Source organism: Sturnus vulgaris, chromosome W, assembly GCF_052056855.1.
Source record: "Sturnus vulgaris isolate bStuVul1 chromosome W, bStuVul1.hap1, whole genome shotgun sequence".
Taxonomy (NCBI): Eukaryota; Metazoa; Chordata; class Aves; order Passeriformes; family Sturnidae; genus Sturnus; species Sturnus vulgaris.
In genome coordinates this window covers 62,416,292-62,439,433 of record NC_142282.1, presented here as the reverse complement: position 1 = coordinate 62,439,433, position 23,142 = coordinate 62,416,292, and the positions used below count along the sequence as shown (strand labels likewise).

The following is a 23,142-nucleotide window of genomic DNA, read 5'->3' as shown; positions in this document are numbered from 1 at the left end:
GATGTAATCGTAACAAGAATCATGAGAAAGGATATTTAGGGGGGGCCTAATCAATATATACAATACAATAGAAAAATGTATACAATAGAACAATATGGGTTTAATAATTAATATATAGTTATATAACAAAAAAGGTATAAAAACATGTCCATCTCGGATCCATGTCGGAGTCAGATTTGGGTCTGCACCCCTGATTCCCAGAGTTCTTCAATAAAAGCACCTGCATATAATCATTCTGTGATTATGTGTTTCAACGCTAACACAAGTGCAGTCTCACCAGTGCCAAGTACAGGGCGGTGGGTCACTGCCCTGGTCCTCCTAGGCACACTATTGCTGAGACAACCCAGAATGCCATTGGCCTTCTTGGTCACCTGGGCATATGCTGCATGGTCACCCGCACAGTAAAGAAGTTCTTCCTCGTGTTCAGGTGAAAATCCTGTGCATCAGTTTCTACCCATTGCATCTTGTTCTGTTGCTTGGCACCACTGAGAAGAGCCTGACTCCAGCCTCCTGGCGCCCATCCTTTAGATATTTATATACATTGATGAGATCTCCTCTCAGTCATCTCTTTTTGAGGATGAACAGGCCAAACTCTCTGAGCCTTTCATCGTAAAAGAGATTATCCAGACCCTTGATCAACTTAGTAGCTCTCTGCTGGACCTGCTCCAGGATCTCCATGTCCCTCTTGTCCTTAGGAGCCCAGAACTGGACACAGCACTCCAGATGTGGCCTCATTAGGGCTGATGACAGCAAACTCAGTGCTATGGTTGGTACACCTGAAGGGCTGGATGTCATCCAGAGAGACCTGGACAAGCTTGAGAAGTGGGCCCATGGGAATCTCATGAGGTTTAACAAGACCAAATGCAAGGTGCTGCACCCATGTTGGGGTAATCCTCAGTATCAATCCAGGCTGGGGAATGAACTGATTGAGAGCAGCCCTGATGAGAAGGACTTGGGGGGTGCTGGTGGATGAGAGGTTGGACATGAGCTAACAATGTGTACTGGCAGTCCAGAAAGCCAACCATGTCCTGGGCTGCATCAGAAGCATCACCAGCAGGTTGAGGGAGGTGATTCTGCCCCTCTGCTCTGGTGAGATCCCACCTTGAGTACTGCATCCAACTCTGGGGTCCCCAAGACAGGAAGGACATTGACCTGTTGGAGCAAGTCCAGAGGAGGCCACCAAGTTGATTAGAAGAATGGAGCTCCTCCATATGAGGAAAGGCTGAGAGAATTTGGTTTGTTCAGCTTGGAGAGAAGTCTCTGGGATGACCTAATTGCAGCCTTACAGTACCTGAAGGGCGCATACAAGAAAGATGGAGAGGGACTTTTTACAAGAGCATGGAGTGACAGGACAAGGGTGAATGGCTTCAAACTGAGAGTAGGTTTAGATTAGATATTAAGAAGAAATTTTTGTCTGTGAGGGTGGTGAGGCACTGGAACAGGTTGCCCAGAGGACATGTGGATGTCCTATCTCTGAAAGTGTTCAAGGCCAGGCTGGATGGAGCTCTGATCAACCTGGTTTAGTCAAAGGTGTCCCTATCCATGGCAGGGGGATTGGAACTAGATGATCTTTAAGGTCCCTTTCAACCCACACCATTTTATGATTCTATGAGTAGAAAGGCAGGATCACCTCCCTTGTCCTGATGGAAATGTTCTTCTCAATGCACCTCAGGATACCATTGACCTTCTTGGCCACAAGGGCACTGCTGGCTCATGGACAGTTTGTTGTCCACCAGGATCCCCAGGTCCTTCTCCACAGAGCTGTTTTCCAGCAGATCAGCCACAGCCTGTGCTGGTGCCCGGGGTTATTCCTCCCCAGTTGCAGGACCCTGCATTTGCCCTTGTTGAATTTCAGATGGTTCCTGTCTGCCCATCTCTCCAACCTGTCAAGGTACTTCTGAAGGGCTGCACAGCACTGTAGGGTATCAGCCACTCCTCCCAGCTTTGTGACATCAGTGAACTTACTGAGGCAAACAATATTTAGCCCAGTATTGAACCTTGGGGGACATCACCAATGACAGGCCTCCAACTGGACCCTGTGCCACTGATCATGACCCTCTGGGATCTACTCTTCAGCCAGTTCTTAACCTACTTCACTGTCCACTTATTCAGTTCACACTTCCTGAGTTTGCCTATGAGTATGTTGTGAGAGACAGTGTTGAAAGCCTTTCTGAAGTCCAGGTGGACAAAATCCATTGCTCTCTCCTCATCTATCCAGGTGGTTGTTTCATCTTAGAAGGTAATCAGGCTGGTCAAACATGATTTCCCTTTAGTGAATCCATGCTGACTGCTTCTTATCACTTTCTTGTTCTCCATGTGGATAGAAATAGCCTACAGAATGAGGCACTCCATCACCTTTCCAGGGATTGAGGTTAGACTGACTGGCCAGTAATTCCCTGGGTCCTCCTTGCCCTTTTTAAAGACCAGGGTGACATTTGCTTTCTTCCAGTCCTCAGGCACCTCTCCTGATCTCCACAACCTTTCAAAGATGATTGTGAGTGGACTCCCTATGATGTCCACCAGTGCTTTCAGCACTTCTGGATACATCCCCTCAGGGCCCACAGACTTTTGGATGTCCAGTTTGCTTAGGTGTTGTCTGACCCAATCCTACTTGACCAAGGGAACGTCTTCCTCCCACCATTCCTTTACCCTGGTCTCCTGGGTCAGAGATCCCTGAGGGCTGGTCTTATTGGTGAAGACTGATGCAAAAAAGGCATTTGGTAACTCTGCCTTCTCTGTGTCCTCTGTTATCAGGGTTCCCTCTCAGTTCATCACATGTTGTTTCTGCTTTTGCTTCCTTCTCAGGGACAGGACTCCTTCCCCTTCTCCAGCGTGGGGTCCCTCCTATGGGAGACAGTCCTCCTCAAACTTCTCCAACTTAAGTCCTTCCCATAGGCTACAGTCCTTCAGAAACTGCTCCAATGTGGGTCCCTTTTCACAGGGTGCAGTCTTTCAGGAACAGGATGCTCCAGCATGCATCCCCCATAGGGTCACAAGTCCTGTCAGCAAACCTGCTGCAGCATGGGCTTCTCTCTCCATAGGGCCACAGGTCCTGCCAGGAGCCAACTCCAATGTGGGCTTCAGACAGGGTCACAGCCTCCTTTGGGCATCCACCTGCTCCATAGTGGGTCTTCTCCATGGACTGTGGGTGGACCTCTGCTCCCCATGGACCTCCATGGGCTGCAGGGACACAGATGTCTCACCATAGTTTTCACTACAGGCTGCAGGAGAATCTCAGCTCTGGCACCTGGAGCACCTCCTCCCCCTCCTTCCCCCCTGACCTTGGTGTCTGCAGAGTTGTTCTTCTCACATATTCTCACTCTGCTCTTTTCTGGCCCCAAGTACTCCCACACAATAATTTTTTCCACTTTTTAAATACGTTATTAAAGAGGCATTACCACCATCGCTGATGGGTTCAGCCATTGCTGGTGGCAAGTCCATCTTGGAGCCGACTGGCATTGGCTCCATTAGACATAGGGGAAGCTTCTTGCAGCTTCTCACAGAAGCAACCGCTGTAGCCCTTCCTCTACCTGAAACCTGGCCATGCAAACCCAATACAACTACCAATCTGCTAGTGACATGAGAAATACCATCACCAATTCAGGCAATTTACTTCATGATTTAGTGATTTCTCTAAGTTGACCTAAAATCACTTATTTTGAATTCTTGTTCTCTAATTTCCATTCATTTAAACAAATGCAAAGCATTACTATAGCTTTATGAGTGAGGAGCAAATAATTAGAGCAAATAATTTGTCTCATATGTTAAAATTCTTTGATCTGATGCTACAGCTTACATTTTCTTTTTATCACTTCTGTGACAACCCTTTTCATCCATCATTTGTGTATTCTGTAGTTGTGAAATGCATCAAAAATTAACCAAGCACCGGCATCTGGTGGGTAAGACCTTTAAACAGAGTTTGAAAAATATTAGGCAAATACCTTTTCCATAACAAGCAATATCCCTTTCTGAATGTTAGAAGGAAAAGTTTCAGCAGGAATACATTTATTATTGACTTACTATAAGTAGTTTTTAGTTCACTGTAGTCAGCGTAAACAACTTAAAGGTACAGTCAACTTCTGATTACTAGGGCACAGTTTGTCTGAAATGTGGATTAGCTGTGTTACAGGTGTAAAGACATGAGCTGGCTCCATTTCAGCTTATTGAAATGTGGATTAGCTGTGTTACAGGTGTAAAGACATGAGCTGGCTCCATTTCAGCTTATTAACCCCAACACAGTACTTTCTGAGAGTGCCTATCATCAGATATGATCCAGAAGGAGTTTTAGCTCGTTTGTGGGAAACCATGCAAAATTTAACAAGGTCTGAGCACCAGAGCTGGCTACACATGGCATCAGCAGCATGTTCTGAAATGGGGTAAAACCTGATAGTTTCAGGGAGAACTGACAGGAAGAACATTTGAGTGATTCTGCAGTGAACCAGAACAGCCCACAAGTAGGCTCAGTAGCTCAGGCTTAGCAAGGTTTAGAGAAGCTCTGTGCATGGCCTCTTATATGTCCATTCACTCAGATACTCATGTTTCCAGGTTTAGGGACAGGAGATCTTATGTGCCTGAACATAGCCTTCTGTGTATCATTTGGATTGATTCTGCTTTTTTTTTTTTTTTTTTTTTGGGGGGGGGGGGGGTCCTAGGAGTGTTAGAACAGTTTCCACTGCATCCAAGTAACTGTAGGAGCTAACTCAGGACCAGCAGGTAGGATCAACCTCCTTTAACCAACTTGGATGCAGGATTGTGTTTAGAGTGGCTGGGGCACCTGCACTGTACTTTGCAATGTGTTTTGTACCTGTATCCATTTGTCTGTTGGACCAATTTATCTCAGATTAAGAAGCATTGATTGTATGTTATCTGTTGTACAATTGTTTAGCTGTGTTTCTTTAATGTGAAGATTCTGGCAAAAAGCAGTAGTCATTTCTTTGTTGAGTAAAATTTTAATGACTCCTCAATTCAAAAGTATTTTCTAATACATGCCAACCAAAAATATGAAATAGAAAGTATATAATTGTTTTGCTTTATGACAAGTAAATTAGCTACATTAGAATAGAAAAAGGCATTAAACTTGTAGTTGAGACATGGTGTTTTGGAGAAAAATTAACATTTCAGTTAATGTGTATCTTTTTTTACAAATAAATTTAGAAGTTATTGAAATTTGTTCATTTCAGGAAAAAAGTATATTAGAAATTCTGTTGCTTATTTCCATAGGATGTTGATGCTACAAACCCAAATTATGAAATTATGTGTATGATAAGAGATTTCAGGGGAAGTTTGGATTATAGACCACTAACAACTGCAGATCCTGTAAGTACCCAAGTGATGTGGAAACTTTTTATCCTTCTGAATTTTGCTCTTTGTCTCCAATTTTTTCGATGTATGTACCTGGCCTCGAACACTTCCACAGAGGGAGCATCCACAAGTTCTCTGGGCAATCTGTGTCTCACCACTCTCACAGTAAAGAATTTCTTCCTAACATCTAATATAAATCTCTCCTATTTTAGTTTAAAACCATTCCCCCTCATCACTATACCCCATCTTTCCTGTGGGCCCCCTTTAGGTACTGGAAGGGTGCTATAAGGTTTCCCCAGAGTCATCTCTTCTCCAGGCTGAATACCCTCAGCTCTAACAGCCTGTTTCCATAGCAGAGGTGCTCCAGCCCCCAGTCATCTTCATGGCCTCCTCCGGACTCACTCCAACAGGTCCATGTCCTTATACTGGAAGCCCCAGAGCTGGATGCAGTACTCCAGGTGGGGTCTGACAAGACCAGAGTAGAAGGGGAGAATGACCTCTCTTGACCTGCTGGTCACATTGCTTTTGATGCAGTCTAGAATGTGATTCACTTTCTGGGCTATGAGCACACATTCCCAGCTCATATTCAGTTTCTCATCCAACAGTACTTCCAAGTCCTTCTTGGCAGGCCTGCTCTCAATCTACTCATTGCCCAGCCAGTATCCATGTTTGGGATTGCCCTAACCCAGGTGCAGGACTTTGCACTTGGCCTTGTTGGACTTCATGAACTTCACATGGGCCCAACTCTGAAGCCTGTCCAGGTCCCTCTGGATGGTATTCCTTCCCTCGAGCATGTCAACCACACCACACAGCTTGGTGTTGTCAGCAAAATTGCTGAGGGTGCACTCAATCCCACTGTCCATGTCACCAACAAAGATGTTAAGCAGTGCTGGTCCCAATACCAACCCCTGAGCAACATGACTCATCACTGGTCTCCACTTGGACATTGAGCCATTGACTGTAACTCTTTGAGTGCAACTGTCCAGCCAATTCCTTATCCACCAAGTGGTCCATCTGTCAAATCCATGTCTCTCCAGTTTAGAGACTACGATGTTGTGCAGGATAGTGTCAAATGCTTTATACTAGTCCAGGTAGATGACAGTACTCGCTCTTTCCTCATCCACCAATGTTGTAACCCTATTGTAGAGGCCACCAAGTTTGTCAGGCACAGGGTCCAGTGGAAGGCCACAAAGATGATGAGGGAACTGGAGCATCTCTCTTATAAGGAGAGAGTGTGGGAGCTGGGCCTGTTTAGTCTAGAGAAGACTGAGTGGGGATCTTATTAATGCATATAATTATCTCAAAGGCAAGTGTCAAGAGAAAGGTGCCAGACTCTTTTCAGTGATGCCCAGTGACAGGATGAGGAACAATGGCCATAAACTAAAATGCAGAAGTTTTACCTATCATGAAGAACTTTTATACAGTGAGGGTGGCAGAGCACTGGAACAGGCTGCTGAGGGAAGGCATGGAGTCTCCCTCTCTGGAGACATTCAAAACCCACCTGGACATGTTCCTGTGTAACTTGCTCTGGGTGACCCTGCCTTGGCAGGGCACTGAGGTGACACTGATTGGTCTGTAGTTCTCTGGTCTTCCTTATTTCCCTTTTTGAACATCCAGGTTATGTTTCCCCTTTTCCAGTCGTGGGAACTTCACCAGACTGCCATGATTTCTCAAATATGATGGATAGTGGCTAAGCCACTTGTCTTGGTTTGAAAGACAGGTGTCTGCCAAAGAAGGCAGGAACCTCCCTTGGAATGGAAAATATGGCCCCCTTCCCGCTGAATTATTATAACTTTGAAATTAAGGGGCTTTCAGGCAAAGATATGGGAAAAGGAATAACAGTTCTTTACTAGTATATTTATGTATAACAAGACAAACAAACAGCAACTATGTCAGCAACAACAAATAAAACCAGAAACCCAGTAACAGCCTTCTCTTGGCCGTCAAGCACCTTCCCCTTCGGTGCAGTTACGGTCACAGCCGACAGGGGCACTGTTGGCTCCCGGCTGGGCAGGGCAGATGCGATGATTCCCCCGCAGGTGCAGGGGGCGCTGTGGCAGGAGCTCAGCCACCTCTCTCTCACCTGGTAATGGCGGACGCAGCTGGCAGAAGAGATGAAGAAGGGCTTCCTTTACCAACTCACGTGGAGGGGGGACAGACGGTCCCAGTGCCACTCCAGATAGCGAAATAAACTGTATCAGGAATCTCGGAAGCAGCAAGCTGGAACAGCAGGGATGAGAAGACTCTGGAATGGCAAACAAAATGTAACAAAAACTCTGCCGCTGTAGCAGGAGCCGTGGGGTGTCCCAGCAGACACAGGGTGCTGGTTACCGTGTAGCGAAGAACCGGAAGCAGTGGCAGAAAAAACGGTGGAGCTGGACAGTGGCAGCCAGGTTCCCGAACGCAACCGGGAGAGGCTCCTGCAGAGGGGGAGGGGTTCGGGGTCCCGAGTTTCCCCCTGAGGTACCCGAATAGATGGTGAGGGTCCTTTCCAGTCAGATCGGGTGTTACTAAGGTCCCAGTGCAACGCCTGCTCTTACGAGCAATGGTTTACCCACAGTAAGGAAGAAGCAGTACAGGGCTGGGCTCCACGGTGGCAGTGGATTCTCCCCGCGGTAAGCAACAGCTTGACTGTTCTCCTCCGATGCCGAGAGCGAGAAAGCCAAAGGAGCTGAGCCCAGCCCCTCACCCCCAGCCAAAATCTCGGTGTATCTCTGCCCTTCCCAAGAGAAAACCCCCCAGGTAAGAGAGTAGCCAGCTGCACCCTTCTCCTCCTAGCCATATCTTTTGTTCTCTTAAGTATCGGTAGTTATTGTCTCTTAGCAACAAATGGGAGAAAAATTCCCTAAGGGAAAGAAAAAAAAAGGAAAAATCCTAACCTCCAGCACCACTTCCTCAGCCAGTTCCCTCAGGACCTGTGGCTGTATCTCATCAGGTCCCAGGGAACTGCGCACCTTCAGGTTCCTTGGATGGTCTCAAGCCTGATCTACGGTGGGTGGGGCTTAATTTTCTCAGGCCCTGCCTTTGGATTCTGTGAGTTGGGCAGTGTGACTGGAGCACTTGGCAGTTAAGACCAAGGCAAAAAACTAATTGAGTACCTAAACTTTCTCCATGGCTCAAGTAGCCAGGTCTCCTGTTTTGCTCTTTGGGGGGGAGGTATACAGTTTCTTTCATCTTCCTTTCCTGTCCTATGTGAATGAAGAAATCCTTCTTGTTATTTTTCATGTCCATAGCCAAGTTCAACTCCAGCTGTGCCTTGGTTTTCCTGATCCCCTCCCTGAAATCCCAGGCCATATCCCTCTAATCTCCCCAGGATGTCTCTGCCTCCACTGCATATGCATTTTGGTTTTGTGTTTTAGTTTGCTAAGAGGTCTTGACCTAGCCAAGCTGGCCTCCTGCATCCCCTGCCTAACTTCTTGTGAGTTGGGATTGAGGGCTCTCCCACCTTATGAAAAAATGTGTTTTAAATATCTTCCAGCTCTCATTTGCTCCTTTACTTCTGAGAACAGTTTCCCAAGGGATCCCATACACTAGCACTGAAAGTTTGCCTTTCTGAGGTTTAGGGTCCTCATTCTGCTTTTTACCTCTTCTGTACTCCTAAATACAAGTAAAATACTGTAAAACTGGAATTCAGGGTATATTTCACTGAAAGATTGTTTCCTTTGTAGATTGATGAGCACAGGATATGTGTTTGTGTACGAAAACGACCACTCAATAAAAAAGGTATGGCCATTTAAGATTTTGCAGAATTTTTTCTCTGAAAAGCTGCTTCTGATAGTAATATTATTTATATTAAAGAGATCTAGGAATACTGATCAAAGGCAAAACTCTGTTATACTGGACAATATGTATGAGGTACCAAGAAAATTTATAAACTTATCATAAACTTATCTTTTAAACTATCTTTATGTGATCTCCTGATCAGTGAGCTACTCAATGTAAACTTTCCTACACTTTTTTGTTGTACATGTACATTTTTACTTTCAAGTCTTGAATCAGACATCAGGGTTACAATTTGGGTACCTGAATTGTTGGTGTCTTCTGACATGTAAGGTGCTCAAGGGTGTCCAAGATATCCTTGCAGGGCTAACAGGTTATAGAGAAACTGGAGACATGTACCTCCTGGAATTGCTGCTCGGGGCTGAGCAGGATAACTTAGGGCATATGAAATGGCACTAAACAATTATTTTTAGGTACTGGAATCACTCTAATGACTTCTTTTCATGTATGATTTGCTTTACAATTTTTTTTCTTACTGTCTGGTGATCAGACTGGAATCCTAATCCTCTATCCAAAAAAAAAAATTTTAGGTTTTCAACTCCAGTTAAATCCCAGTCTTTCTATTATAAAGTTCTTTACTTTCATGGGAAATTAAGAATTGCAAATGCATCTGGATTGAAGCCTGTATGAATCCAACACTAAAGTAAGCTGATTTTCATTTTGAAAGATGTTTCTTTCCTTCTCTTTGTTTTTTTTTTTAGCTTAAAGACTCAAAGAACATCACTCTGAAACAACATGGGATGCATTAATTATTTTTGTACTGTCAAATACACATTGAGAGTTATCTGGAGGATACCCAGAGGAACATGGGAGAATTATATAGGAAAGGGAAAACATATATTGATGTTAGTATATAGTTAGTTTTCTTTTGTCTTTTTTCCCCTCCATGTTGCTGCTTCCCCTCCCTTTTTTGTTTATTACTTTTATTGTTTTCTTATTCCTTGTATTTTTTTAATTGATCTGAAAGGAATGCATAATCTCAAAAACTGATTGATTGAAATTATTTTTCACAACCTATGTCATAAGGGTATTCAATATACAAGTCTGTTAAAAGTTCAATTTCTGTTTTAGCATTGGAGGCTATCTTTAATAAAATATAACTAAGAAATATGATACATTGGGGGGAATGTTACCTTCAACCTGCACTGAAGGTGGAGAAAGTGAAAACTGACAGCAAGTTGATATAAGGAATAAATTAGGCTTCAGAAGTGGGACTTGATTCTGTGCAAATATCTTGGATATTAGTGGTTTGGAGCTATTAAAAATAGTTCTGAGTTGTTGATAGGAAGATGAGTGTCTAAGTAAAAAAGAGGTTTGCACTAAAGTTATTTTGCAGTTTTAAGAATAAGCTATAATAGAAAGGGTACTAATGAAATAAACTATGCTGGGGAGGAACCATAGAGATAATTGTGTACCCACATAATACAGTATTCTGGGAACATTCACTTTAATTTTGAAAGTTCATAAGAAACAACATTTATCTTGCTACATTTAAAAATTATATAAAATTATATAAAATTATATAAAGAAATAGAAGATATTAGTGTGTAATACCCTGAAAAAAAAAATATAAATAGTTTTTCCTTTATTATTGCAATAACATGTCAAAAATATTATCTTTCCCCTTTCATGTTCTGTATTTTGAAATGCTGTAGGATGTTCAAATAATTTACTAGAAATCAAGTGTATAAATCAATTTCAAGTAGTCTCACAAACACAGAATTATCACCAAAATGTTTAGGTGTTCTCAGCACCAATCTTTTTGTGGATTGACTTTGCAGGATATAGGTCTTCAGACTGACATTTTAAGATTTTATTTCAGTGCCATATATTTAAAACAATTGTTTAAGAAAAAACAGCTTTTGACTGCTTTAACTAAAGTTTTTTTCTGAAAAAAATTACCTTTATACAGATCTTTTCACCATTAGTTCTTATTTATTCTCTGTGATTGCTGCAGAATAATTACATTTTATTTTATTGCAGTACAGTTGAAAAATTGAATATATAATGACTTGTATGCATATTTCTGTTGGTGCATAATGTCATGCAATAGTAATGATTTTGCTGTTTAATCAGCATTTTAATGGATGAAAAGATGTCTATCTGATTGTATAGAGCTACATCAAATTCTTGAACTGCATGCCTTAAGAAATTTTACATAGAAATGCAAGTAGGACACATCAGTGATCCTGACTGTACACAGAAATTGTAATTATTTTTGTGCATCTCATGAATCCCTGGGTTCTCTATTTTGGTGAGTTATATCTCATACAACAATTAGCAATAAATTGTAGTGCTATCTAGTAATTATAACCTGAGGACTCACTACTAAAATTGCATCTAGATGGCTTTTGTTCATTCCTAGTGATAGGAAACATCTTTAGCATGTTCAGCTTTTTCTGCTTACAAGATAATTTAAAGAAAACATTTTACTTTAGAGAAATTCTATATTATAAACTTGAGATTCCAGGAGGAATACAAAAATGAAACTATGTAGAATGAAAACAATTTGTTTTCTTTTTGAAAGCTGTGAAGATATGACTAACTTTTGGGATTTAGGAAAAATAAAAAGACAGAATTTTAAAATGAAGCTATAATGATAGTGCTATCATTAATTATCTTAGTTTTTCTAATCAACTTTGTACAACCTTTCTTTACCTTCTAGCACCTGTTAAGATAGGACAACTAGACTTAAAAAATGAAATCTCTTACTTAGCAGATTACATCTAGGTATCAGAAGCCCAAGTCCATTGCAGTGTTGTTACTTGGAGGAGCTGTGTTATCTGAGCCATTATAAGGCTGTAAACAATGAAAATATGTAAAAAAAGTGATGTGTTGCTACTTAAATATATATATTTCATTTATTTTATAGAAACTTTAATGAAAGACCTTGATGTAATAACAATTCCTAGTAAAGATGTTGTGATGGTACATGAACCAAAACAAAAGGTGGATTTAACAAGGTACCTAGAAAACCAAACTTTTCGTTTTGATTATGCCTTTGATGACATGGCTCCTAATGAAATGGTTTACAGGTATGTGTATATGGGGATTTTTGGGAATATTTTTTATCATATATCTTTGATGTCAATAACTGTGGACTTACCTTGGTCATGGACTCGTATTTTCTCTGTTATCAGATATGTATGTTGCTAACTCCATTCTTTTGCCTATTTACTTTTGGTTTAGCTCTGTTTATCCTGAATCCTGCTCTCAGTTCTCCTCCAAGACTTTTCCAGGCTCTAGTGTGTATTGCCTCCTCAGGAGGCAAACAAATCAGGAGAGGGTGGGGAAAGAGCAAAGAGAGAAAGATCCCATGGTATTTGGATCTTCATTTTCTCCTTTATTCTTCTGTTTCACAGTTGAAACAGAATAATGCACATAACACTTTAAAAAACTTGTTTAGAAGTAGCTGTTTACCTTGTACAAGTTGCTAAATTGATTAGATACAGTAGCAGGCAAGGTTAGACACCATAACAGGTCATAATCTTGTTACGTAGTCTAAATATTGTGAATATTTTTGCAAAGAATATTGATATTAGAAAGGAATTTGATTAAGAAAATTTTCCATATGTTTAGAAAGTGCTTCCCATAGCCTTAAGGAGTAGGGACAGATAATTATCTTAATTCTTGATTTTAATCCAACAATTAGGAAGTCAAAGTTGGCATCATATCCTGACTGATGTTAAATGCTAACAACCTGTTGGTGAATAAGAGAATTATTAAAAGGTCTTGAAAATGAAAACTTGTGTCTTATGCTTGATAGAAGTAAAAAGAGAAGTGTAGCAAAAGTAAAAACTTTAGTCTGTTAGTTTACACTAATGAAAAAACAATAACAAAGCTGTGCCCTTGGAAAATTGTGTCTCTAATGATTGTCTACTGGTAGCATCTTTACTTTCTTGATAGTAAAGAGCTATGGGAGAGTGATCTAGCTGGTGAGGTGTGCCTCTGTAACACAGAGATAACATCTTCACACAGAGGAGCAGTTGAGCTTTGGCCTTTCCCAGACATTGTTGTCTTGACACTGCTCGAACTTCTCCCGGCTTATAGCTGAGAGGTCACTTTCTGACTTTCCCTGCCCACTTATTGGGTAGAGAGTCAGTATCCCTTAGGACTTTCCAACACAAGAGGGAGAGGAAAGTGACTCAGATTCAAGAATACTTGGCTAGAGATGCAGTGAAACAACACTAGAGGCTGGAGGAGAGAGAGAGCCTTTACCTGATAACTTGTTACCCCATTAGCAGGCCATCATGCCCATGGAAATCCCTTGGACACATATCTCATGGCATATATCATGGAACACCTGGCTGTTTCCAGTTGCTTCATTATGAGTGTTTGAGACATTTCTCAGAAGGGCTCAAAGGGGCCTACACCCCATGTCCTTCCTTTGTCTCAAGTTTTGCTTTTTCTGTCTAGCCTTTTCCTTACAGCCTCTTGCAATAGTTTTCCTCCCCAGTAACAACCAGTTCCTGTAATCTCCCTCTATGTTGTCTTTGTGAGCATAGTGTTTAAATGTGAGGGATGTTTTTGACATACGTTATTATGTTTTTGTACTGAGTTTCATCAGCAACATTTTTATTACTTGCATCATAAATTAATAGTAATATGGGAAAATATTGAAAGATGCTTGTATTCATACTGAAACAATAAATCTCTAGCCTGTATAGCAGTACAGGCTTTTTTTTCCTCCCTCATATGTGTCTTGGTTTGAAAGACAGGTATTTGCTAAGGAAAGGCAAGAGCCCCTTTCCTGAGATGCAGAGTGCAACCCCCTCCCTTTTAATTATTTTCGTTTCAAATCAGAGGCCTTCAGGCAGGAGATGTGGGGATAAGAATAACAGTTCTTTACTGATATCTAACAAGGCAGAAAACAATAACAGCTATAAAAATTGACAACAGAACAGTATAACTCAGTTCCAGTCCCTTTTAGCCAAAGCCCTCTCTCCCTGCGCTCAGTTACCGGTGCTGGGGGCAGGGCAGGTCCTGCGCAGTTGAAGAGGGCTGGGTGATGGTGGCAGAGGCCCAGGGGTGAGAGGGATGGGGAAGCGACTCCCCCCTCATGGTGTCAGTCGTGGTGCTCGGCAGAGTGTCCGGAGGTAGTAGGGTGAGGTGGGAGAACAGCAGAGCGATGTCCAACTGCAGGGAGCGTGGATCTCAGCGCTGGGATGGCAGGGGAGATGCCAGATCGGAGCACAGGGCGTCCTCCCACTCCGTGAGCCAAGCGAGAGAGTCCCATCCCGCCTTTCCTTTTCCGGTCTCCCCCCCTCCCCCTCCACCCAACCCCCTGCGAGAGAACATTATCTTATTGTTTTAAGGTGTAGCCACAACTACTTAGCATAACAATGGGAGAAATTCCACAGAACGAAAAGGGAGCAATTCAATCCCCAACAATATGGCACAATAATGATTATTACATTAAGGATAATTACTTCAAGGCCTCCTGTAGTAACACAATTGCAAAGAAGATAGGTATCATGGTCTGCTCTAAACAGAACTACCAGGGTCACAATGGGGGGAAAAAAAAGTATGACAAGTATGACAAGTTTTCTTCAATCTGCTAAAATTTCTCATATTTCTATACTGAAAAATGTTCTGAAGAAATGTACTACTCTTTATTTTCTTATTATTACTTTACTTAAGCTGCATTTTAAGTATTTTTGAATCCATGAGCTGCAACACTGAGTTGCAAGGTTTTTTTTAGTATTAAAAAACTTAAATGCCTTTTGAATTTTAAAAGAGAATCAGAGTTTATATTTCTGAAGGATCAAGATTGCAAATAAAGGTTCTACTAGAAGGAAAGTTTGACTGTTTTGACATGGTACCATTTGGAGTTGTATAATGCTTTACAAAAATTTTCTAGACATGTTTGTATTTAGCCTTATTTTAAAATACATATAATTAAGTCATTTTTTTATAAATGAGCAAAATAAATAATTTCAAATGCAATTAAGCAGAGATAATGGAATGTGCTTCTTATGTGGATAGGTTTCCTGAAACTGATTTGGAATATCGTCTTGAGGACAAAAAAAATGGTATATAATTCAAGGATGCAAAAAAGAAAGACTATGGCTGATCAGGAATCATCTGGTACATTTTTGATGAAAACTGATGATTTGGTTAAATTTACATTTTTGCATAACCCTTGTTTGCTCAATGGCTTAATCTTACCCATATTATTTTTCTAAGTGATGTGTTTGTACCAAAGTGGAATGAAAGGAGGTTGTAACACCTCAGTGTTTCTGTTAACAATCATTCTTGTTTCTGTCACTAAACATACTTTATTTCTAAATACCTGGAAAAAGTTTAGAAAGAGAGACTCTTTCCTCCATCACCTGGTGGAGGTAACCACCATAAGGTTACCTTTTGCTTTTGGAGATTTTCATGAAGTAATGGTGATAAGCAGCTGTATTAGGAGCAACAGCTACATTTATTTAAGTAAATTTAATTCTCTAAAATAGAAAAATTATATTTTGGAAAATATTTTTGACACATCAAATAATGCTTAAGGGATAACTGGGTTTTTCCATTCTGATGAGCCTGGGTAGATGTTTTATTGAGCCTTGTCTCAGCATAACTATATTCTCAAAATATTGACATGCAATGTATTTTTGACCACTTGTCTTCTAAACTTAAGCTTGGAAGCTGATTTACATTAGACCCATGTCATGGTTTCAGTTCAGAACCAGGCAGAAACACCAATTAGTGTAGTGGTTTAGATTCGCTAATTTCAATATACTAATTTTCTGCTGTGAGATAGGATTAGAAGCAAAAGCAAGGCAGGCTTAAAACTTAAAGGGTGTAAAGAAAACTTTTATTAACAGCATAAAGGAATAATAGAATTCAGAATAAAACCTTCAGACCACCCCTCCTCCCCTCTCCCACACCCTCTTCTTCTTAACAACAACATACAGAAACACTTGAGTCAGTTACCAACTTAAAAATAATCTTTTTCAGTTCACTCTAGGGAGAAGAGTCTCCCCTTGTCAGGCTATAGGGACTTTTCCACAAGAGGGAAAAAACCAGTTCACTCGTGGCTTCACGCCTGGGAATCTGAAATCGTGAAACTCCTCCCATCTTCACAGCCTTCCCAGAGCTCTGCTTATGGGCCATGTCAAACTCATGGGATATTACTTTTAAGGATGAGTTGTTCAAAATCAAAGATTCTCTTCATCTATCTCTCTCTGTTCATACTCCATCTCTAGGAACAGAGATCTTCTTCCCTCGGGGCAAAGGGTCTTCAACACAGGTACCTTTGCTCATGATCTACAAATTGAACACTCCAACTTCCCATGTCTTTCTCCACGGTTTATAGGAATCTTTTGTAAATTACAGTCCATCCCCATAGCTTACAAAAGGATTTTCAGCCTAAATTCACGGTGTCTCCTCATTCTCCTTCCATCTGGAACCTGACTCCTGCTTCACTGACCTTGGTGTCTTCTCTCTGTTCTTTTTTCCTTCTCACTCAAGGGAGGATTGAAGGTCTACTAGTCTTCTCTGAGCATTAAGTTAAGATCTCACACGGGGAATGCAGAGGCTGCAGCCAGGCAATGCTGGAGCTGTGCCAGGATCTCAGGAAACTCAGGCCGCGCTGGGAGGGCCTGGGCCGGGCCAGAAACGGCAGCAGCTGCTCTGGAAAGGGGGCAGGGGGAGGAAATGCCTGGGACCTCAATCAGCCTCCCTGGGCTCAGCTGGAACCCACTGCCGATGGCCACCCCTCCTCCCTGCTGGGACATACCAGCTTCCCAGACAGGGGGGCCCGGCGGAAGAGAAAAGGGCTGTTCCTGGGTTTGCTAGCTTCAAAATGTGAATTCATGGAGGTGGACCAAATCCTCCAATTGGTTTCCCGGGCTGTCAATAACCAAACCAGCCTCCAATTGGTCCCATCAAGTCATAGAGGAAATTCTCAGGGAGAAAACTTCTGTGGATGCCCTCTTCTAAGTGCCAATTAATCCTAAACCAGCACAACCCTCCACATAAACTGGTACATTGGCCGAGAAACTTCAAATTAGCGAATCAAAACCACTACACAAGAGCCAAAACTATAGTGGATTTTTGTATTGGTAAAATCTAAGCATTTAACTGCTGCACTGTCTTACTTACATCTTATAATGGTGCCTTCTTTAGGGAGCTCCAAACTCCATCTAGTAAACTGTGCCATGTTGCATCACTAAAACAAGAAAATTCTTTTTCTTGGGGTTTGAAGGAAAATAAATTTTTTGTAAAATAAATGGGAAACACCTTGTAGCTTTTCTCTAATTGTTTAGGATATTTGAATGCCCTAGAGTTGGTAGCCTCTTTAGTTCAGGAATTAATGTGGAGATGTCCATTGGCCTCTCAAAGTTCAGAACCTGTTTTGTCACTTCTGGCATTAAAATTTATCGTGTCCTTGTGGTAGTGTGGGTTTGTAAAAGTAATTTAATTTCTTAAATACCGTTGTTTTTTACATTTAAGGTTTACAGCTCGACCATTAGTAGAGACCATATTTGAAAGGGGAATGGCCACTTGCTTTGCATATGGACAAACAGGCAGTGGAAAAACCCATGTAAGTATTTCCTCTACATGTCAGCAATACACTTCTTTTTGTGTATTATTCTAATAAGTAACAAATATATAAGTTACAGTTCTGTGATCTTTAGAGTGTATTTTTGCTCTTGTTTTTGTTTATTAATTTAGACTATGGGTGGTGACTTTTCAGGAAAGAACCAAGATTGTTCTAAAGGAATATATGCACTTGCAGGTGAGACTATTGTTATGTTGGCTTTTTACAAATTAGTTGAGGTCAATACATTTCTACTTTCTGTTGTACAAACATAAGGGTCTACATATTTTGCATCACAGTGGAGCTTTTGTAACATAAAGAGTAGTTTATAGTTGTGTAGTTTTTACACAGTAAGGTAAATATTTATAGATAAGAAATGTAAGAAATATAAATGATGATTGAGTTTACAATTTTTGAGTCTTCTGCATCTTCCAACATAATGTGGCAGTTTAAACTGCAGTGTTTCTTGATTGACTGTTACACTTGCAAAATGAGATGCTGTAAAATAGACTGCTATGTATTGAGTCTTCACTAAATGAAAATACATAACTACATTTCTTTTTATTTTGTATATGCATTCACAGCTAGAGATGTCTTTTTAATGCTAAAGAAGCCAAATTATAACAAGTTAGAACTTCAAGTATATGCAACATTTTTTGAGATCTATAGTGGTAAGGTAAGTACCTGATATTTTTCTGAGGAAGGTGGAATTTCTCTTTAACAAACAAGATTGTGAATTTGTCACATAAAAGACTTTTTTCCTTTTTGTACTAAAAGCTTTATTTCAAATAATTCTTTACACTTCCCTTTCAATCACATCTTAGAAGGGACCATAGTGGGTCATCTGGTCCAACCTCCTTGCTCAAGCAGGATTGTGCATGGGATGCTTTGCATACTTTATATGAGATTTGAAGCAAAAGTGTCTTTTAAAGCTCCTCTTTAACTGTTATGTTCCCCTCCTCCCCAAGGTTTTTGATTTGTTGAACAGGAAGACAAAATTAAGAGTGTTAGAAGATGGCAAACAGCAAGTCCAGGTGGTGGGATTACAGGAACGGGAAGTCAAATGTGTTGAAGATGTTCTTAAGCTTATTGAAATAGGCAACAGCTGCAGGTATCTCCCTTAGCTTTCACCAATTTTTCATCATAAATTAAAGAATTGCAACAAGATTTTTTTTGTCTCTTCGTAGTGATGGCTTTTAACATGGAGTGGTATTTTTGATAATGTTGGCTGCCTATCTTTTGAATAGAGTTTTTCAGCCAGAGAAAAATATGAACTGATTTTTCTACAGGATGTGAATTGCATGCATTATATAACCAGTTTACTGACTTAAATTCACATAATTTATAATTTGGAATACTGCCAGATTCTTCAGTTCTAAAAGGCCTTGATATGTAGTGACAAAAGTATAAAAGTTGGGGTTAAGATCCAGCTTTATTGTTTTTTAAATTAGCCTTATGATAGACGGCTGACTGATTAGATAAAAGTACCACATGGCATTTTGCATATAAACTCTGATAGTCTGAAATCTTTGGAGATGTGTTTATTCTTGCTTTTAAGAGTAGTAAAATGCTACTAATCTTCCATTTCTGTATGAAGAATTGGAAAAATAGGTATAATTATACTGCGTGCATCAAGTTATATGGGTAAACACAGGACTATGCCCTGAAAAAACTTATGTTCTGAGGGTAATGTGTTTAACATACATGGTCCTTTGCCTGTTCATATGGCCTTCCTTTCTTTCCTTTTGTTAAAGGACATCCGGCCAGACATCTGCAAATGCACACTCATCTCGAAGCCATGCAGTGTTTCAGATTATTCTCAGAAGGAAAGGGAAATTGCATGGTAAATTTTCTCTGATTGATTTGGCTGGTAATGAAAGAGGAGCAGATACTTCTAGTGCAGATAGGCAGACTCGACTGGAAGGTGCGGAAATTAACAAGAGCCTTTTAGCACTCAAGGTAACTGAAATGTTTCCATTGCCTTTGAGTAGGTGAAAGCTTTCCACATATAATAGCAATGACTATTTAAATGAGTGTTTGTGCAGGCTTTACTTCTCTACATTGTCTACTGATGTGACGTGTAAAATATAATCTTGTTTTTCCTTTAAATACCTGTAAAAACACTTGGTAATTACCAAGTAGAAACACTGTAGAAACATTGTGCTATCGATTTTCTTGTAGTTAAAAAAAAACAAACAAAACAACAAAATCCCCAGTAGTAGCTGAATTTGAACACTTTTTTTTTTATATACACCTAAAATGGGGGGAGAGATAACTTACTTTTGTACTCAAGGTCTGAAATACTAACTGGAAATATACATACTAATCTCAGTTGGGGTTCTTTAATTAAGAAAATATTTTTTTAAAAAAGATATCTTTTGTAGTGGTTTAACCCCAGCTAGAAACTAAGTACCATGCAGCTGCTCACTCAATCCCCTCACCTCTTCCCTAATGGGATGGGAAGGAGTATCTGAAATAAGGTAAAACCCATGGATTTAGATAAGAACAGTTTAATATTTGAACTAAAGTAAAAGATAATAGCAATAATAATAATTGTATTGGAAAGGAGAGAGAGACAGAGAAAGAGAAATAAACCCCAAGAGAATCAAGTGATGCACAATACAGTTCCTCACCACACTGACTGATGCCCAGCCTATTCCCCAGCAGCTATCAGCCTGTCCTGACCAACCTCCCCCAGTTTATATACTAGGAATATTGTATGGTATAGAATATCTCTTTGGCCAGTTCTGGTCAGCTGTCCTGGCCATGCTCCTCACAGATTCTTGTGCAGCTTCTCCCTGGCAAAGCATAAGACACTGAAAGGCCCTTGACTCAAGGTAAGCACTGCTCAACAACAACCAAAACATCAGTGTGTTATCAGCATCATTCTCACACTGAATCCAAAACACAGCACTACAAGCTACTAAGAAGAAAATGAACTCTATCTTAGCCAAAACCAGGACAGTCTCCACCCCTTATTCCATATCATTTATATCATGCCAGGTCCCACACTTTCCAATGCCCCATCACCTTTCCTAGTTTTGATAGATATACACACAGATATCTTTCCCTTAGTCTATGGACCATCCCTATAAAAGTTTGTTGAGTTCATTTAGTCCATGACCTTGGGCTCCATCTGTTGTAGCAGTCCTGCAGGATGGGAAAGATGGTGTGTGGTACTGGATTGTTGCAGTTGAAGCCAGATCAATGTTGGATAGTTATTAACATAATACAATTTAATTCATTGGCTATTCTTATCCAAAATCAAATCCCCTTGAGGCACACACTGGACTTGCCCATCCTCCCACATTACCCACCAAGTGCACCTAGATCCTTGAGCAAAAGTAGTCCCATGGATAGGTTTGCCTTTGCCTAAGGCAGGAATAACCCAGACTGTTTTGCCCAGCATATTTTTAATGTCCACAGGAATTCTATCCCCTTTTAAAGTACTTAACAGTTTTGATTGGGCAGGGCCAGCCTGATTGGCAGATCCTCTGGTGTTGATTAGCCACATGGCCTTTGCTAAATGTATATCCCAGTGTCTGAAGGTTCCACCACAAATTCCTCTCAGTGTAGTCTTTAGCAGTCCATTACATTGTTTGATCTTTCCAGGGGCTGGTGTATAATAGGAAATATGATACACCCACTCAGTGCCATGTTCTTTGGCACAAGTGTCTATGAGGTTGTTTCGAAGATGGCTTCCATTGTCCGATTCTGTGCATCTGAGGTTATATCGCTGACTCAGTTCTTTCTGGAGTACCATGTCACCATAGAGACTTGCTTTCCAAGGCCCAAGATACTGTTCCAGGCAGCACCACGGGGCACAGGGTATGTTTCCAGCCATCTGGTGGTTGTTTCCACCATTGTAAGCACACAGCGCTTGCTGTTATGAGTTTGGGGGAGTGTGATATAGTCCATCTGTCAGGCCTTCCCATACTTATATTTCAGCCATTGTCTCACATACCACAGAGACTTTACCTGCTTGGCCCTGCTTGATTGCAGCACATTTCACATTCCAGGATAACCATGGACACTATCACATAGGTTAAGTCCACCCCTCAATCACAAGCCCACCTAGATATTGCATCTCTTCCTTGATGTCCCAAGGTGTCATGGACCCACCAAGCTGGAAATAATTCACCCTTATGTTGCCAATCCAAATCCACCTGAGCCACTTCAATCCTAGCAGCCCAATTCACCTGCTGGTTGTTCTGATGTTATTCAGTGGCCCGACTTGGGTTCACGAGCATCCACATGATGTACCTTCACAACCAGGTTCTCCACCTGGGCAGGTTTATCTTTGTGCTTCCAGTTTATCTGCTTCCATTGCTGCAACCACTCCCACAGAGCATTTGCCACTATCCATGAATCAGTATAAAGTATTGGCCATTTCTCTTGTTCAGCAATGTCCAAGGCCAACTGGATGGCTTTCACCTCAAACTGACTCAATTCACCTCCTTCAGCAGTTTTTGTGACTTGTAGGGGACTCCATACTGCTGCTTTCCATATCCAATACTTTCCCACAAGACAGCAGGACCCATCAGTAAACAAGTCATATTACCTCTCATGTTCTGGCACTTCATTATACAGTGGGGTCTCTTCAGCATGTCACCTTCTCCTCTAGTGACATTTGGAAATCTTGGCCTTCTGGCTAGTTCATGATAATTTCCAAGATTCCTGGATGACCGGGGTTTCTTATCAGAGCTCATCATGCAATCAGTGTGATCCACTTACTCCATGTAGCATCTGTTTCATGATGTGCAGAGGAGACCCTGCCTTTGAACATCCAACCCATCATGGGTAACCAGGGTGCCAAGAGGAGCTGGGCTTCAGTGCCAATCGCTTCAGAAGCAGCTTGAACCCCTTCATAAGCTGCCAGTATGTCCTTTTCAGTTAAAGTATAGCAGACTTCAGATCCTCTGTATGCCCGACTCCAAAAACCTAGAGGTCACCCTCGTGTATCCCCTGGTGTTTTCTGCCAGAGGTTCCAGGTAGGACCATTCTCCCCAGCTGCAATATAGAGCACATTTTTTACATCTTGCTCTATTTAGACTGGCCCAAGGGCTACAGCATGAACTGTCTCCTGTTTGATTTGTTCAAAAGCTTGTTGCTCAGGGCCTCATTTGAAATAATTTTTCTTCCAGGTCACTTGATAGCAAGGGCTGACAATCAGACTGTAATTTTGAATGCACATTCCCCAGAATCCCACAACACCTAAGAAAGTTTGTTTCTTTCTTACTAGTTGGTAGAGACATTGCTACTGACAAGATTCACCTTGCCATTTTATTCCTAAAACATGGATCTCTTGTGCAGGTCCATTGACCTTACTTTGTTTTATAGTAAAACCATCCTTCAGAAGGATTTGGACTCTTTTCTTACCTGTCTCAAAAACTTTTACTGTATTGCCCCACACAATGACTTCATCAATATATTGCAGGAGTTCTGGAGCTTCACCCTGTTCCAGTACAGTCTGGATCAGTCCATGGCAGAGGGTTAGGCTGTGTTTCCACCCCTGGGCAGTT

General features: G+C 41.2%; 1 protein-coding gene across 4 annotated transcripts in view; it reads left to right on the top strand.

The window, feature by feature from the left end:
- The window catches only part of LOC148220256 (kinesin-like protein KIF2A), a 134,736-nt gene that overhangs the window by 65,329 nt on the left and 46,265 nt on the right, over window positions 1-23,142 (top strand). For all 4 annotated transcript variants that reach the window (XM_088155743.1, XM_088155745.1, XM_088155742.1 and 1 more), the window contains exons 7-14: window positions 5,221-5,316; window positions 8,970-9,024; window positions 11,954-12,116; window positions 17,533-17,623; window positions 17,755-17,818; window positions 18,205-18,296; window positions 18,589-18,731; window positions 19,375-19,579. In XM_088155743.1, the coding sequence (XP_088011869.1) occupies window positions 5,221-5,316; window positions 8,970-9,024; window positions 11,954-12,116; window positions 17,533-17,623; window positions 17,755-17,818; window positions 18,205-18,296; window positions 18,589-18,731; window positions 19,375-19,579 (909 nt within the window). The remainder of the gene's footprint in view (window positions 1-5,220; window positions 5,317-8,969; window positions 9,025-11,953; window positions 12,117-17,532; window positions 17,624-17,754; window positions 17,819-18,204; window positions 18,297-18,588; window positions 18,732-19,374; window positions 19,580-23,142) is intronic.